Source organism: Entamoeba invadens (genome assembly GCF_000330505.1).
Source record: "Entamoeba invadens IP1 unplaced genomic scaffold scaff_1105074726367, whole genome shotgun sequence".
Lineage (NCBI taxonomy): Eukaryota > Evosea > Mastigamoebida > Endamoebidae > Entamoeba > Entamoeba invadens.
The window spans coordinates 591,358-605,231 of NW_004440445.1; the positions used below are offsets into that span (position 1 = coordinate 591,358).

The 13,874-nt window shown below is 32.5% G+C and overlaps 7 protein-coding genes across 7 annotated transcripts; 3 read left to right on the forward strand and 4 right to left on the reverse strand.

Moving 5' to 3' along the window:
• Positions 1-660: 660 nt before the first annotated feature.
• On the forward strand, positions 661-1,080 carry EIN_155230 (hypothetical protein; the record flags this gene model as incomplete). The annotated part of the gene is made up of 1 exon (XM_004258139.1): positions 661-1,080. The coding sequence occupies one exon, from the start codon at positions 661-663 to the stop codon at positions 1,078-1,080; it is 420 nt and encodes a 139-aa protein (XP_004258187.1).
• Positions 1,081-1,262: 182 nt separating this feature from the next.
• EIN_155240 (suppression of tumorigenicity, putative) lies at positions 1,263-3,617 on the reverse strand (the record flags this gene model as incomplete). The annotated part of the gene is made up of 4 exons (XM_004258140.1): positions 1,263-2,706; positions 2,772-3,200; positions 3,278-3,506; positions 3,566-3,617. The coding sequence occupies 4 exons, from the start codon at positions 3,615-3,617 to the stop codon at positions 1,263-1,265; spliced, it is 2,154 nt and encodes a 717-aa protein (XP_004258188.1).
• Positions 3,618-4,900: 1,283 nt separating this feature from the next.
• On the reverse strand, positions 4,901-5,422 carry EIN_155250 (hypothetical protein; the record flags this gene model as incomplete). The annotated part of the gene is made up of 1 exon (XM_004258141.1): positions 4,901-5,422. One exon carries the CDS (start codon positions 5,420-5,422, stop codon positions 4,901-4,903), a length of 522 nt encoding a protein of 173 aa, XP_004258189.1.
• Positions 5,423-5,873: 451 nt separating this feature from the next.
• EIN_155260 (hypothetical protein) lies at positions 5,874-7,301 on the reverse strand (the record flags this gene model as incomplete). The annotated part of the gene is made up of 1 exon (XM_004258142.1): positions 5,874-7,301. The coding sequence occupies one exon, from the start codon at positions 7,299-7,301 to the stop codon at positions 5,874-5,876; it is 1,428 nt and encodes a 475-aa protein (XP_004258190.1).
• Positions 7,302-7,686: 385 nt separating this feature from the next.
• Positions 7,687-9,288, forward strand: EIN_155270 (hypothetical protein; the record flags this gene model as incomplete). Its single annotated transcript, XM_004258143.1, has 1 exon — positions 7,687-9,288. One exon carries the CDS (start codon positions 7,687-7,689, stop codon positions 9,286-9,288), a length of 1,602 nt encoding a protein of 533 aa, XP_004258191.1.
• Positions 9,289-9,350: 62 nt separating this feature from the next.
• EIN_155280 (hypothetical protein) lies at positions 9,351-10,295 on the reverse strand (the record flags this gene model as incomplete). Its single annotated transcript, XM_004258144.1, has 1 exon — positions 9,351-10,295. The coding sequence occupies one exon, from the start codon at positions 10,293-10,295 to the stop codon at positions 9,351-9,353; it is 945 nt and encodes a 314-aa protein (XP_004258192.1).
• Positions 10,296-10,559: 264 nt separating this feature from the next.
• EIN_155290 (ADP-ribosylation factor GTPase-activating protein, putative) lies at positions 10,560-11,650 on the forward strand (the record flags this gene model as incomplete). Its single annotated transcript, XM_004258145.1, has 2 exons — positions 10,560-10,640; positions 10,877-11,650. 2 exons carry the CDS (start codon positions 10,560-10,562, stop codon positions 11,648-11,650), a joined length of 855 nt encoding a protein of 284 aa, XP_004258193.1.
• Between the last annotated feature and the right edge of the window lie 2,224 nt (positions 11,651-13,874).

Here is a 13,874-nt window from a genome sequence, read left to right on the forward strand (position 1 = left end):
GGTGTAAAAACTTATACAATAACTATTAAATTATTAATTATAAACAATTTATAATGAAAAACATTGTAATAAATATTTTTTTTTTTGATCGAATACTTCCAAAATATTTTTCGGTTTTTAATTTACCCATAAATTATAATTTAATAATAAATTTTCAAAATTGAAAATTTCAAAATCATCTGAAAATAATTAATTGGATTTTATTAATAAACAAATAGTTTTTTACACATTATTATTCTTTAATCATAAAAACAAATTATTTTTTTTATTTTTAATGAATATAGTTATTAAAACTACAAATTAATTAATAAAAAACGAGACAAAGCACTTTTGAGATGTTGTTTTTGAAATATTCGACATACAAATCTTGATAAATAGAGTTAAAAATAAATATATTGAGATCTTTTCAATTTCGCATAATTCTATTTACTTAACCACACAAATATCAAATTAAAGTTTAATACATTATTTATTATAATTTTACTATTATTAATAACAAATTAACCATCTATCAATAGTGCTCTTTATAATTATAAAACAATACTAAAAATGTTAATAATTAGTTATTATATGCCTAACAATTATAAATTTTTCTATTATTGCAGAAAATACACACTCTTTTGAATTGGTATATTTTGAGATGAGTCAACTTAAAATATAATGTTTGCCCTCTTCTTGGTTATAGTCCTCACTTCCGCAGAACGAATTGATATTGCCTATACAATGGAAACGCATGCAAATAATTTCAAGTCTACTGGGTGTGGTAATGTTCCAGAACAGGTCTGCAGAGCTTTTAAAATGCAGAAATTGTTCCGTCCAGTTGGATTGGTTGGTGGTGGAGCGACTTGCCGCCTTTGTGAGAACTTTGTTGACAAAGCTTTAGAGTATGTGACCAATGGTGACAACGTCCAACAAGTTAATGAAAAGATTTTGACCTTCTGTGGTGACAAGTTGAATAGAGAATTACCTCAGCATTATTGCTTTGTAATAGCTCAAGAGATATACATTAAAGTGCTCAACGCTTATTCAAATGGTCAACCAATTGACAAGACTCTTTGCACTAAGATGAATCTTTGTTAAATGTTATAGTTAGTTATAATATATATTATAGTATTTATTATAGTTTAAATAGTATACTTTATATGGTAGAATATAGTTTTATTTTATATATAAAAATAAACTATATAATTAATATATTATATTATATATATTAATCTATACCAATACCTCAAAAAACACCAGTAACTAAAATATCCGACAAGTTAGTTCATATTTTCATACATTCCAGTGAGCTTAGCAACACCGCCACGTTTAGGTTGAGGCGATGAAACCTTCTTTTCTGTTGTTGATTTCTTCTCTTGTCCATTCCACTGTGATATTTTTGAAGTTGTATTTCCACGCTTTGGTGCCTCTGCTTTCACCACTTTCTCTGACGCACTTTTCTTCTCCTTTTTTACTTCGCCACTTCCTCCAAAAACACTGAGAGACTCTGTTGCGACATGAGAAATTGACTTTTTAGGAAGAGTGGGTTTTTCTTTCTTCACTTTAGGTGGTGAAGATGTTGCAGTGACTGTTTTTGCTTTCTCCTTTTTTGGCTCATCTGCTCGTTCGACTTTCACTTTTTTGACTTCCGTCTTTTCTTTGGGCTTTTCTTTTTCAGTTTCAGGTAGTTTCCCGTGTTTAGTTGTTGGGACTGAAGGCGCCGTTTTTGTAGTTGGGACGGCTGGTGCTGGTTTCGTTGTATCGAAGTTGATATCGACTTTGACTGATTGGAAATTTGTTGGTTCCGAAATGACGAATTCCTCCGAGTTAACATCCGAGTCGCACTTTTTCATATAATTTTCGACGCCGACCGTTTGTTTAATTTCTCTCTTCCATTTTTTCAGTAACAGTGACTTTTGGAGTGTTTTACTATTGAACTGGGCTTGATAGTCTTTGTCTGTTCTTTGCACGCAGGGGATGTTCTTAGTTTTACAGTAGAAGCATCTATGGTCTGGACTTTCCTTATCACCAACAATCATTTTAAAGCAGGCCAAGCATCTATAACACTTCGAGTGTATTGGTTTTGAGTCATAAATAGAACAGGGCATATTAGCTAATATGTCTTGACCACATAAAAAGCAGATCTTTTGTTCTTGTGTAGGTGATGGACATAAATCAGTTAATACTTTCCAATGACAAGTTGCTGTAGAAGCGTCTGGTGTAGTTGCTAGACTATTCAGTAATAATGGACACTTTGTTATTAAAGACTGACTGTTAATTAACATGTCTTCTCTGTCTTCTATGAACATATTCAGCATCTGTGACTGCTGGAACTCCGCCATAAACGTCTCATTGTCTGCGTCGAGCTTCTTCATGAACTTAGTCCAATTGAATTTGATTCTTTTAAAGCGTGGATTGTCTTTGTCTTTCTCTTCCATTTTAACATCTTTAAAATACTTCTGATAATTCAAAAAGAGCCGTTGGTAAAATTTCAAGACTTGTGCGCGGACTAAAGCGTCGTCCCCAGACTTCTCTTCTACACTAATAAGACTTGCCAAGATATTTCTAAGCCCAACAGAAGTGTCAGATATCAACACTATAGGGAAGTCGGGTTTATTCAAATACGTTCCTTTGTCAATGTCTATCACATACACATCTGAAATGTCTCCACACTCTTTCTGGACATTTGGGTACAAATTCTTGAGACATCCAATGATGAATGGCCTGTTTTGTTATTTGTTGTACACACTTACAATGTAAAGTCACATTCAAAAGAGTAGAAAACAAACATAGGAGCGGCACAATATGTCACCAAACTTTTTGGTAACAAAGGAATCAGTACATGTTGCCACACAAATGGGAACATTAAAGTCATGAATGCCGAAATCGTATTAGAAAGTGTCATCAAATACTCAGACACAAATAGAAATTTCCTTTCTAATAACATTTGACTTAAAATATCAATAACTTCTGAGGCACCAAATTTCTCAAGAAGTGTACGCGTCGAAACTGCTTTAGTATTTGCAAAGGTGTCTGAAATAGGTCTTGTCAATGAGTAATTAATCAGTCGTTTCCCTGGGTCCATATTATGGATCGTTTCATTTGGAAATGGAAATGGCGTTTCAAGCATGGACTGTGCAAATTGTTCGACGGCCGTAGGGTTCGGCAAATACTTTTCGAACAATTTAATAACGTTTTCATAGAATTCGAAGGACCCACTTCTCATAAGTTTTTATTACTATACAATTATAATATAATTATTATAAGTAATATTTTGAATGAAATTGAAACAAACTTTTGAGCGACTAAACATAAGCAGTCGGATTTATTCGATACGACATGTCTTCGACAATAACAATACTTTCTTAACCCATCCATCCCAGTTAAAATAAACCCAAATATTTCATATCGTTCTTTTTGTGTTCCTACAAGAGCTTCTGGATAACAAAATTCAAAAATGACATTGTCTTGGTCGGAAACGTCTCGTGGGGCTTTAAAGTCCACAACATTTTTTGCTTTCTCTGCTGGTGGTGAGTGGAGTGAAACATAAATTCTTTCAACACGACTAACAACTAAAACAAACTATTTGATCGAGAAAAGTGGATGACATAATCTAACACCTTACTCGTGTTCATTGCAAAATTTATCAGTTCACATCTTCAAATTGAACGCCTCACTCTAGAGTTTTGGCTTTCAATCTTTTGATTAGCGTTGGGTTCTATTTCTGTACTTGAATTCCATCATCGACTTCCAAAAAAGGGTTTGACTTCTATTGTTTATCCCAAGTTGACTTCTTTTTTATTGCTTTGCTCATCACCTCCCAAATGTACTTCCTTTCGTAAAAAAATGGATTTATAGTATTTAATATTTATTTACTGTATTATAGTATTTGATACATAATTTGTGTACTTCTTTTTATGTAAAAGCTTGTTTGGATTTGCTAGAAGAAGTGGTGACTAGTTTTGAGAGGAAAAATTAATAATATTTTGAATAATAAAGATTGTAAAAAGTCTTTTTCTTTTGACTCGCTTTTGCGACGCATTGATTGATTCATTCGATTGAATTATATCATTTTATTAATTAAGTATTGTTTTATCATAGTTTCATCTAAATCAGTAGAATTGTTTCTTAAATATGGAAAGTGTAAAACAAATTCAAAACAAACTAAGAAAATTCACTTTTTTTATTGGTTGTTTTAACTATAAATAACTATAAACAACAGTTTTTTGGTTTTTTTTAACATTTTTTTTATTCAATAGTTCAAAAATATAGTCTTATTATTGTTATTTTATAGTTTCCATTTATTACATTTTTTGTTGTTATATTTTTATATTTATTTGATTGATCGAAAAAAAAACATATGTAATAGTTTATATTATTATACTAAAAGATAAAAAACCACAAAAAAATTACATAAATGATTTGATTTTTCTCGTTTTACAACAAGGCTTTTTTCGAAACTAGAAAATAGTTAATTTATTATATAATAAAAATAAACTATTAAATATAAATTGGTTTTAAGTGATTTTTTATTTAACTATATTAGTTTGATAAAAAAGCAATTTAAAATTAGTATGAAATAACTAAATTATAATACATTTTTTTAGAATGAAATAACAACAAAAATACAAAACAAATGTTTAATATTTCAATTAAAAAAAATGGTTTATAATTTTTAAAAATAATTAAATTCAATTTATTAAATAAGTGTTAAACAAAATACAAGTGGTCTAAAAATTAGATTATCTTGAGTTTATTAAAAATATTTTGTGTTTTAACTTTATTATGTGAATAAAATAATATCATAAGCCAAAAAGGAAAAATTATAAAAAAATTTTATATATTTCTGTAAATTGTTTTTCAAATGAATTGAAAAACAATTGAATTATTTTAAAAGTTAACAAGAACCTTAAATGTGTTAAATTAATAAAACGAAGAAAAGGAAACTCAGCAAAAACAACGAACTTTTTGCTGAAGAGGTGTACATCTCAGATTGTGTTTGGATAAGGTGGATACACTTATTCATTTCATTCTTGTCTGATATTTTTTGTTTTTCACAGTCACCAAAATAAACCATGTTGTCTTCTACCCAATACTTTCTACCTTCTTTACACTCTGACAATAACAAAACTTCAGTTGGTTTTCCCTCAACCAAATCACATTTATTCCTTTCGTAATAGTACAAGACAGCAGCATATTCTGGCAAAGAAGTTAATGTGTATGTGGGGTTCGACTGTTCGCTTTCCCTCAATATTCTGCACCCTCCAGTACTTCCATAATACTTTCCATTTTCATACTTATCAAAGTAGAACGTGTTCGTAAGGTAACATGCCCCTTCCTCATAAATCTTTAACTTGTTTGGGTTGTGATCTGGTGTGTACGCTTGCCACTTTTTAGAAGCGGAGAGTACTGCAAATATAATGACTAGTAATTCCAACATTTTGCAATTTGTAATTCTTCTTTGTATTTTTTCATGTTATGTTCGATATAATTTTTTTCTAATAAATAAAGCTAAAGTAATTAGCAAAAATAAATACTATTCAAAATCCTAAAAATATATTTTCAAAACTTTTCAAAGAGGAATCAATTTATATTTTTAAATAAATAAATAAAAGTTGATAATAAAAATATTAACTAATAATATATAGTTTCTAAAGTTAAATAAAACAAAAAATAGTTGATTTTGTTTTTTTTATTATTAATAACAAAATATGATAATAATATAACTATTGTACACTAAATCCATTTCGTCAATTTTAATGGAAGACTTTATTATATTATAATTCGAATGTTTCCTCTATAATAACATTTAAACAAATAAAAAAAAGTTAAACTATTATGTTCAAATCAATAGTATTCAAAACTATACTTAAACTAAACATAAAATTCAATCAATATTTCCTATTCAAGTCGATATCAGCCCACTCTCTATCTCTTGACGAATACCTTGTATCATATCTGTCATCCCTTCTGTCCCTGTCCCAACTTCTATCTCTATCTCTTTCCCTTGATCTGCTCCTATCTCTCACTCTTATATCAAGTGAATAGACTTCTTCCTTCTTTTCTTTTTGCTCTCCTAAAGGCATTAAAGCGGGTTTTGGGACGTATTGACTTGCAGCACTGATGGGGGCACTCGGTGCTTGCAGCGTCGAGTTCCCCGGAGCCGCCGCGATGTTACTCATTGGGTTTTCCTTGACCTCATCTTTGTAGTTCCGTTGTTCTTGTTCGTTAAACAGCTGTCCGATGCTTTTGATGATCATCTTGTCGATGTCCACGTTCGAGACGACAAGCTCACACTTCCCCTTCACTGCATTGAAAACTGCAGGCATGCTGTTAAACACAACTTCAATCGGCTCGTATGACGCAATGATGATACAAACGGGGTTAATCATCACAGGCCATATCCTTCCCGGTACCTTCATCGAGTATTTCCCCATCCACGACGGCAGTTCTGCAAGTCGACTTGCGTTACTCCTTGAAATCCCGTTAAACACGACAACGGCTTCATTTGAATAATCGTCCCAATACATCGACGAGTCCTTGACATAGTAGTCTTCATCGATCTTCTCCGCAATCCTCAGCGCAGTCTCATCCGCGTTTTCTCCATAGACAAAGTAGTGTTTCTTTGTTAATACAATCTGCGCAGGCTCTTCCGACATTCGTGTCTCGTAGACCTTTTGCATAAATGACATTTCGTGCGTTGGTGCGTTTAGTGTTGTTTGTGTGAGTGGCCCTGGTTGAGTGCTAGTAGTTTGTTGCACAGGCGTACTCACTGCATTTAAAGTCGTTGAAAGGAGTGGTCGACTTACTGAAGTGCTTTGAGCATTAGGTGATGGTGTTTGTTCCAGAGGAGTTGAGTAGGTGTTTGTTGAATGGGGATTGAAATGACCAGGTCGACCTCTTCCTTTAGGTATTGGTGTTGTAGTCTTCGATTGATACTTGTCTTTCTTTTTTAATGGTTTGTTGACGCCTTTCTTACATACAATTTTGTGGCCCACTTCAGCCCATCGCATCATCCCTGATGCATTTAGTAAAGGAAGCCCCCATGTCCCTCTCATCTCCAATTCGCGTTGTAACAACGAGAGCATCTTAGGCGTTTGAAATAAGAAAAATGCTCGGATCTTTGGTATCCCCGTTCGCGTCGTTTTCTCAAAGACTACAGCAGTCACTGCTTCCTGTGATATTCGATCAATCGACGCGATATCTTGTTTCACTGCGTTGTATAATGTCAACGCCCATTCCCCGTTAAATTTGTTCGACGGACATGAAAAGTCAAAATACTTCGAGCGACGGCTCGTTATGCGTTTGGTCTCGCTCATCTTCTATTTAAATACTTCTAAGATTTTGTTAGGGTTTCTTTTCTTTCTTTTCTCTCTTTTTCTTCTATATCTCAGTTCGTTTAAATGACTTTTGTTCGGTTCTTCGTGGGAAATGAAAGATTTTTTCTCAATAGTTTAATTAATCATTATTATTCTTTTAATTTTTATTTAATATTTTTATAATTTAACTATTAATAATGTAATTAAAAAAATGTATTATTATAAAATTAAATACAAAGTATTCAATATAATAAATTTATTAAACTAATAAATAATTATAATATACTAATGAATATAGTATAATGTACATGAAGATATGAATAACCTCAAAATAAAAAAGTGCTTATTGAACTTGAATAAACTATAAATATACTTTTTTAATATAATGAGGATGATTTCATTGTTCATTCAATTTTATTTGATCACTCTTTCAGTAGCAAAAACAGCGAGTGTAGTTAAAGGCGAGAAAGGTTTTGAAGTCTTAAAGAGTCGTTTGCGTGGTTCAGTAGCTTGGGGGTCCTATGAAAATACCGTGAATAAAACTGGATGGGGTGTGTTAGACATCCACACCAACCCCAAATACACAGCGACGGACCAAGCGTATGCTGCCGGGTATATAGAATCGTATATGACCCATCATTTGATATATTTATATTGGAAGAATTTCCTCGCCAATGAATACAACGGCAAAGTGCCCCATCGAGTTCGTGAGTTCTTTTCCATGCAATTTCGATTTTGGAAGAAAAACATATTTAGAAAGCCGGACGACTTCGACGATGAAAATTATGATGAGAAGTATTGGTCACAACAACGTCTTATTTATGAACAACTGAAAGGGTTATATGTGGGATACAAACATTTCTCCTCTGCATGTGAGAAGCTCAAATTAGAGGACATTTACTTACTTAATTCTGTTGGTGACTTACCAACAGTCAGTTCAAAGTATTCCCATGGCTATGGAGATAACTCGATGTTAGATTTACAAGAGAAACATCCCGATGAGATCTACCACGAGTGCACCGCATACATCAAATTTAACAATAAAACTAATGATGTGATCTACTCTCATAACACATGGCGGCCGTACTATGCAATGTTACGTATTTATAAGAATTATTACTTCCCGTACACTCAAAATGCATTCCCAATGAGCTTTGCAAGTAGTCCCGGCTTGATCCACTCAAAGGACGACTTCTACCAACTTCAAAGTAAAAACGACCACCGCCGCTTTGGGGTGATGGAGACAACCAACTCGTTTTATATCAAAAAGTTATATAAAAAGATCGACCCCTTCACTCTCTTATCTTGGCAGCGTGTTTTAGTCGCCATGTACTTCCAAAAGACTTGTAAAAAAGTCGTAGAGACAATAGGTAAATACAACTCGGGGACTTACAACAATCAGTGGATGGTCCTAGACTTAAAGAATGTCACAGAACATGCCAAAGACAACGCAAACTTATTATTTATAGGAGAGCAGATGCCTGGAAGATATGAAGTTTTAGACGTGACGCCCACTCTTGTGAAAACCACCTTTTGGGCGTCATACAACACGCCCTATATCAAATCTATTTATATCAACTCGGGCTACTTGAAAAAGGTCAAATTGGGGAAGAAGGAGTATAGCTACACCAAGTGCACTCGTGCGCGTTTGTTTAAGAGGGATGGGGCCAGAATGCATACAATCGACGACGTCAAGAAGCTGATGACTATGAATCACTACAAAACAGATAAACTCGCAAAGAAGCCGCGCAACCAAATTGCGTCGAGGTACGACCTTGAGAAGTACGACATGCGTGCACCATTTGGCGCTGTTGATTGTAAGATAGGAGCAGCGTCTTTAGGCAAAACCACGTTAGCGTATTGTGGACCAACTAAAGAAGGTGGACTTCCTCCTTTCGACTGGAAAAGGTTTCCTAAAGTGCAGCATGATGGGACTCCCGCTGTGTTTAATTTCGATTGGGTTGAAATGACGCCGATGAGTGATTAATTCAGTGTGTATTGTGTTTACTATTGATAAATAGTACATTATAAAACACAAATAGTACTTTTTTAAATCAGTTGAAACACTCGGACACGTGTCTGGTTGAAATCTTTGGTATCGGAGAAATCAGTGTATGTGATTGGATAAGTGTTTGGAATGAAGTGACTCCCTGAACTATTCTTTTTGTGCACGTGAATGTCATGCCCATTGCCAAAGCCTATTAAACAATCCTCTTTTTTGGCCCCAAGGTAATAGGAATACTCTGCATCACTCTTCTTCTCATACTTATTTGCAGTCACAACACCGTTTCTAGTCAATGAATAGATATAAGAACTTTGTCCAACAATTATCCCCATCCGTTGTGGAATCTTGTCAATTATAACACCTCCAAATTTATTGTCTTTGTCATCCTCAACAAGAAAACATAAATTCTCTTTGTTGGATATTTTGTCAAGAAAGACAGACGTGTCTTGGCCCCAGTCATCTACATTGCTGTCAAATACAATTTCATTTATTTGCATTGAGGTGATATTTTCTAGACCAATTAATTCATTCACAGAAAGGTCAGTGGCAACTCTCTCTTTTAGTTTATCTGATAAAGTGTTGAGACTTTGCATTTTTCTGTTTTTTGCATCTTCAAGCTTCTTGATCTCGAGATCAAATGGTGCTCTTAGTAATTTAAATTCTTCGTCATAAAGTGCAACAAGAGTCTCTCTTATTAAAGTCGTTGTTTTGTTTGTTTCATTTGATAAGAGTCCCATCTCCTTTTTAAGTGCTTTTATAAACACATCCATTTGCTGTTGAAGTGGTTGTAAAGTTTGTTCCATTTCTTTCTTTCTTTTATACATTTCTTCAACTTGGTCATAGTACTTCTCTGCGTTCTTTATTCTTTCTGATATGTTTAATGTCTTGTTATCTTTAAATTGAGTCACTATTTTATTAGTCTCAAACTCGTCCAATACTCTCTGTGATTGTTGACAATACGTGCTGATTTCATTTAATATGTTCTTCATCAATTCTTATTCTCCTTTTTAATAAGTTCATGCAATTCTTCACTCTTTTGGAATTTATATGAATTCTTTCCTTCAAATACTCGTCATTTGAAAATGTTGTTCAAAAGAAGTTGAAAATGTTATCAATTGTTTCATTCTTAATAATAAGGTGAATACCCCGATATTCACTGAATTTTTATTACTAACAAAAGCAAAACTATTCGTTCTTTTTTGAATTGAAAATTCGAATAAAAGTTCGCTGTGAAAAATCTAATTAAGCAGTAGATGTCCTCTTCCAAAGTCTCTCTTCCAAACTCCCGCCGCGATGCAATTTTCAAGCAAATTAAATGCAAGAACGGCAACAACGTTTGTTGTCACACAGTGACCTTTGTTTATTCGTTTTATATTCAAAAAATTGTATTCGTTTCCTTAAAAAAGGCAAAACCCTTGTTATGAATATAGAACAACGTGGTATAATTTTGTTTTCTTTTAATACTAAATTGCTGTAAATTCCAATATGAATTGGTTATTTACTTCATTTAACATTTGATTGATTACTCTAATTAATATTTATACCACACAATCATTCTATTAATAAATAGGTGTGTTTTGAATGTGGAACACCAAATCCGTCATGGGCATCAGTTCCATATGGCATTTTCATCTGTATTCAATGCAGTGGAAAACATCGTGGATTGGGTGTTCATCTTTCTTTTGTCCGTTCGATAGATATGGACACATGGACAACAAAACAAATGAGTAACATGATCAACGGGGGCAATGACAAATTTCGCACCTATTTAAAGGAGCACAAAGTCAACATGTCAGCCCCATGGGAAATGCGATATTCCCTTCCTCTCTGTGAAAAGTATAAACAAATGTTGACCGACATCGCTGACGGGAAATTGGCACCCGACGCTATTCAAGTCACTGCAACCGCTCCTATCACACCAACTCGGTCATCGCCAGCTCCAAATACTCGTGACCACATACAACTTGAAATTCCGTCAAAACCGATTGTACAACGCGTGAAAAAGGTGAAGGCTTCATCGACAGGACCAAGTGGGTCGAAGAAGGAACAAGTGCTTCCTGTGGTTGGTGAGCCGAAATTAGAAGAGAAGGGCGAAAGTGTCAAACAGAGCGAGAATGTGACGAAGGTGGTGTCGAAAACCAAAATTGAAATGAAAGAGCAAAAAGGAGGGAAAGTGGAGAAGATTGAAAAGGCAAAGACCCCATTTATTAACTCGAATGATGAGTGGAAAGTCACATCAAATGATGGTAAAGGTAATGAACAAGAAGATGAAGATGACGGGTGGGACACTTGGCAAACCCGACAGAAGAAGGCGAAAACTCCAGTACTCTCGGCAGACTATTAAATGTATTGCTTCATTTGTCATTGAATAGCTTTTAAATGTATAATCGGTAGAACTAAAACAGATAATGAAGATGCTTTTTAAAGCAAGGAAGGAGAATTTAAATATTTGATTAATTTATTTAGAATGGGGTTTGTTTGTCAATATTTGATGAAGACGAAGTGATATGGACACCAAATTTGTAAGCTTCAAAAATGCTAAAAAGGGAATGGAAAAAACAAGCAAGTCGATTAAATTTGGGTGCAAAATATATTATTTGGATAGCAAATGACAAAGCACACGAGTGACAAGCGTGGAACAGCGTGGTACAATAAAGAAATTGTATTTGTCTTGTTATTAAATGGAAGAAGACTTTTTATTGTCAAAGAATTGTCGAAAAGCAAAATTCGTTTTCATTGCGAAATAAATAAAAAAATACAAAAAATCGAATAACTTGTTTTTAGTTCAATAAAAAGATGACATTATTTTTATTATTTCAGTGTTGTAATGGAATTCATTTTTTGAAAACCATTAAATTATATTTTAAACACAAGTGATACAACTTTTATAAAAGTATTTGTATTTCGTTATCTGTAAAAAGGAAGTCAGTTAATAACAAGAAAGAGTCAAAAAAACTATTTTTTGAGCGCTTCTCTGTTGTTCTCAGTTTTCATTTAAAAAGTTGTTCATAAGCTTAAAATATTGTGGCTCTTCTTTTTTCACATCATCTTGATATGTTGTTTATAAATAATAATCACAAAGTAAATAAATATGTTTTTAATAAGATGCACCAATTGAATTAAATGACAAGGTTTGAATGCCTACAAAAATAAATGTACTGATACATCAAGATATTTTCCCAATTCTTCAGTTAATATTACATTTAATATTAGATAGTACAATAAATAATTTAATATCGTTTTTATTTAATATTTAAATATGGATAATAAAAAGGTATAAAAATATTGCACTTTTGGGACTTCGATCAAACCCTTGAAAACTAAATTGATATTAATCAAAAGTCTGAGATCAAAAGGCTTGATTTTAAAATTCGATCATTTTAAGAAAATCAAGACACACTTTTTCTTTATAATACCGATTATTTCTTGCGAACTATGCGACCGCACACAACACCAATTACAAATGGATTTCGAAAAATAAGTTATGTGAAACAAAAATAGACCTAAATCAAAATGTTCTATTTCCAAAAAACTTAAAATAAGATCACAAATATCACTATTTTTAATAAATTTTTGGTAAGAAATTTTGAGATTACATAAATGTTATTCTATGTATAGAATTATAACAACTCAACACCCAAATTCAAACCTAAAAAGCAAAATTGTCTCTCACTTACCAATTCAACAATTTTTAAAGCTCAGTTACAAATTTTAATAGAAATTTTGTGGGAGCAGAACAATTTAATCAATTTGCCATTAACAAGAGAATTATTTCAAAACACCAAATTATAAAAATGGTCATATTCCCGTATTATGACATATTTTGATAGAATCATATTTTCAAATGGCCTTCGAGTACTTCGTTGCGCCAAAATAAAAACTTCATTTCTCATTTGCATGTTTGAGTTCATTTTAGTAATTTTGGCTCAATTGAGAAAAAATAAGAGAAAAAAGTTCAAAGTGTGGAATTTGATTTGACAATTATAACTAGAGTGCAGGTTTTCAATCAAACATGTATCAAAAATAACATGAATTCTAAAGAATCCCCAAAAATATTCACACATAAAAGTCTACAGACTGCAAATTTGTTTAAATGGTGCAACATGCATTTTTTAACAAATAAAAACTTCTATTTATATTTTAAAATCGCTAAACATCTTTTTTGTTATCATTATGAGCATATCATGCCGAACTGTTTCTCTTTGAATTTTAATTTTTTTTGAATAAAATCTTAGTCAAAATCCTTTGATTTGGAATGTAAAAATCACCTAAACATTTGAAATTATTTCTATTAATTTTCTTTTCACATTTTTCCCATCAAAAAACTGTCTGTCTGTTTTTATATAATTTTTAACTACATTTTAAAGGTATATTAAATTATACACAAACCATATATTAATGCATTATTATAACAAAACAAGAATTATAAAAAAAGAATCAAGACGAAAAGTTGTTTCATTTTCAACAAAATGAAAACAAACGACTTGAATCAATACAGAACCGAGTTTGAGTCTATTCCTTTTTAGAAAAACTGTCTACCCCGTTTTGAATAAAAAAAGTGTTCAACT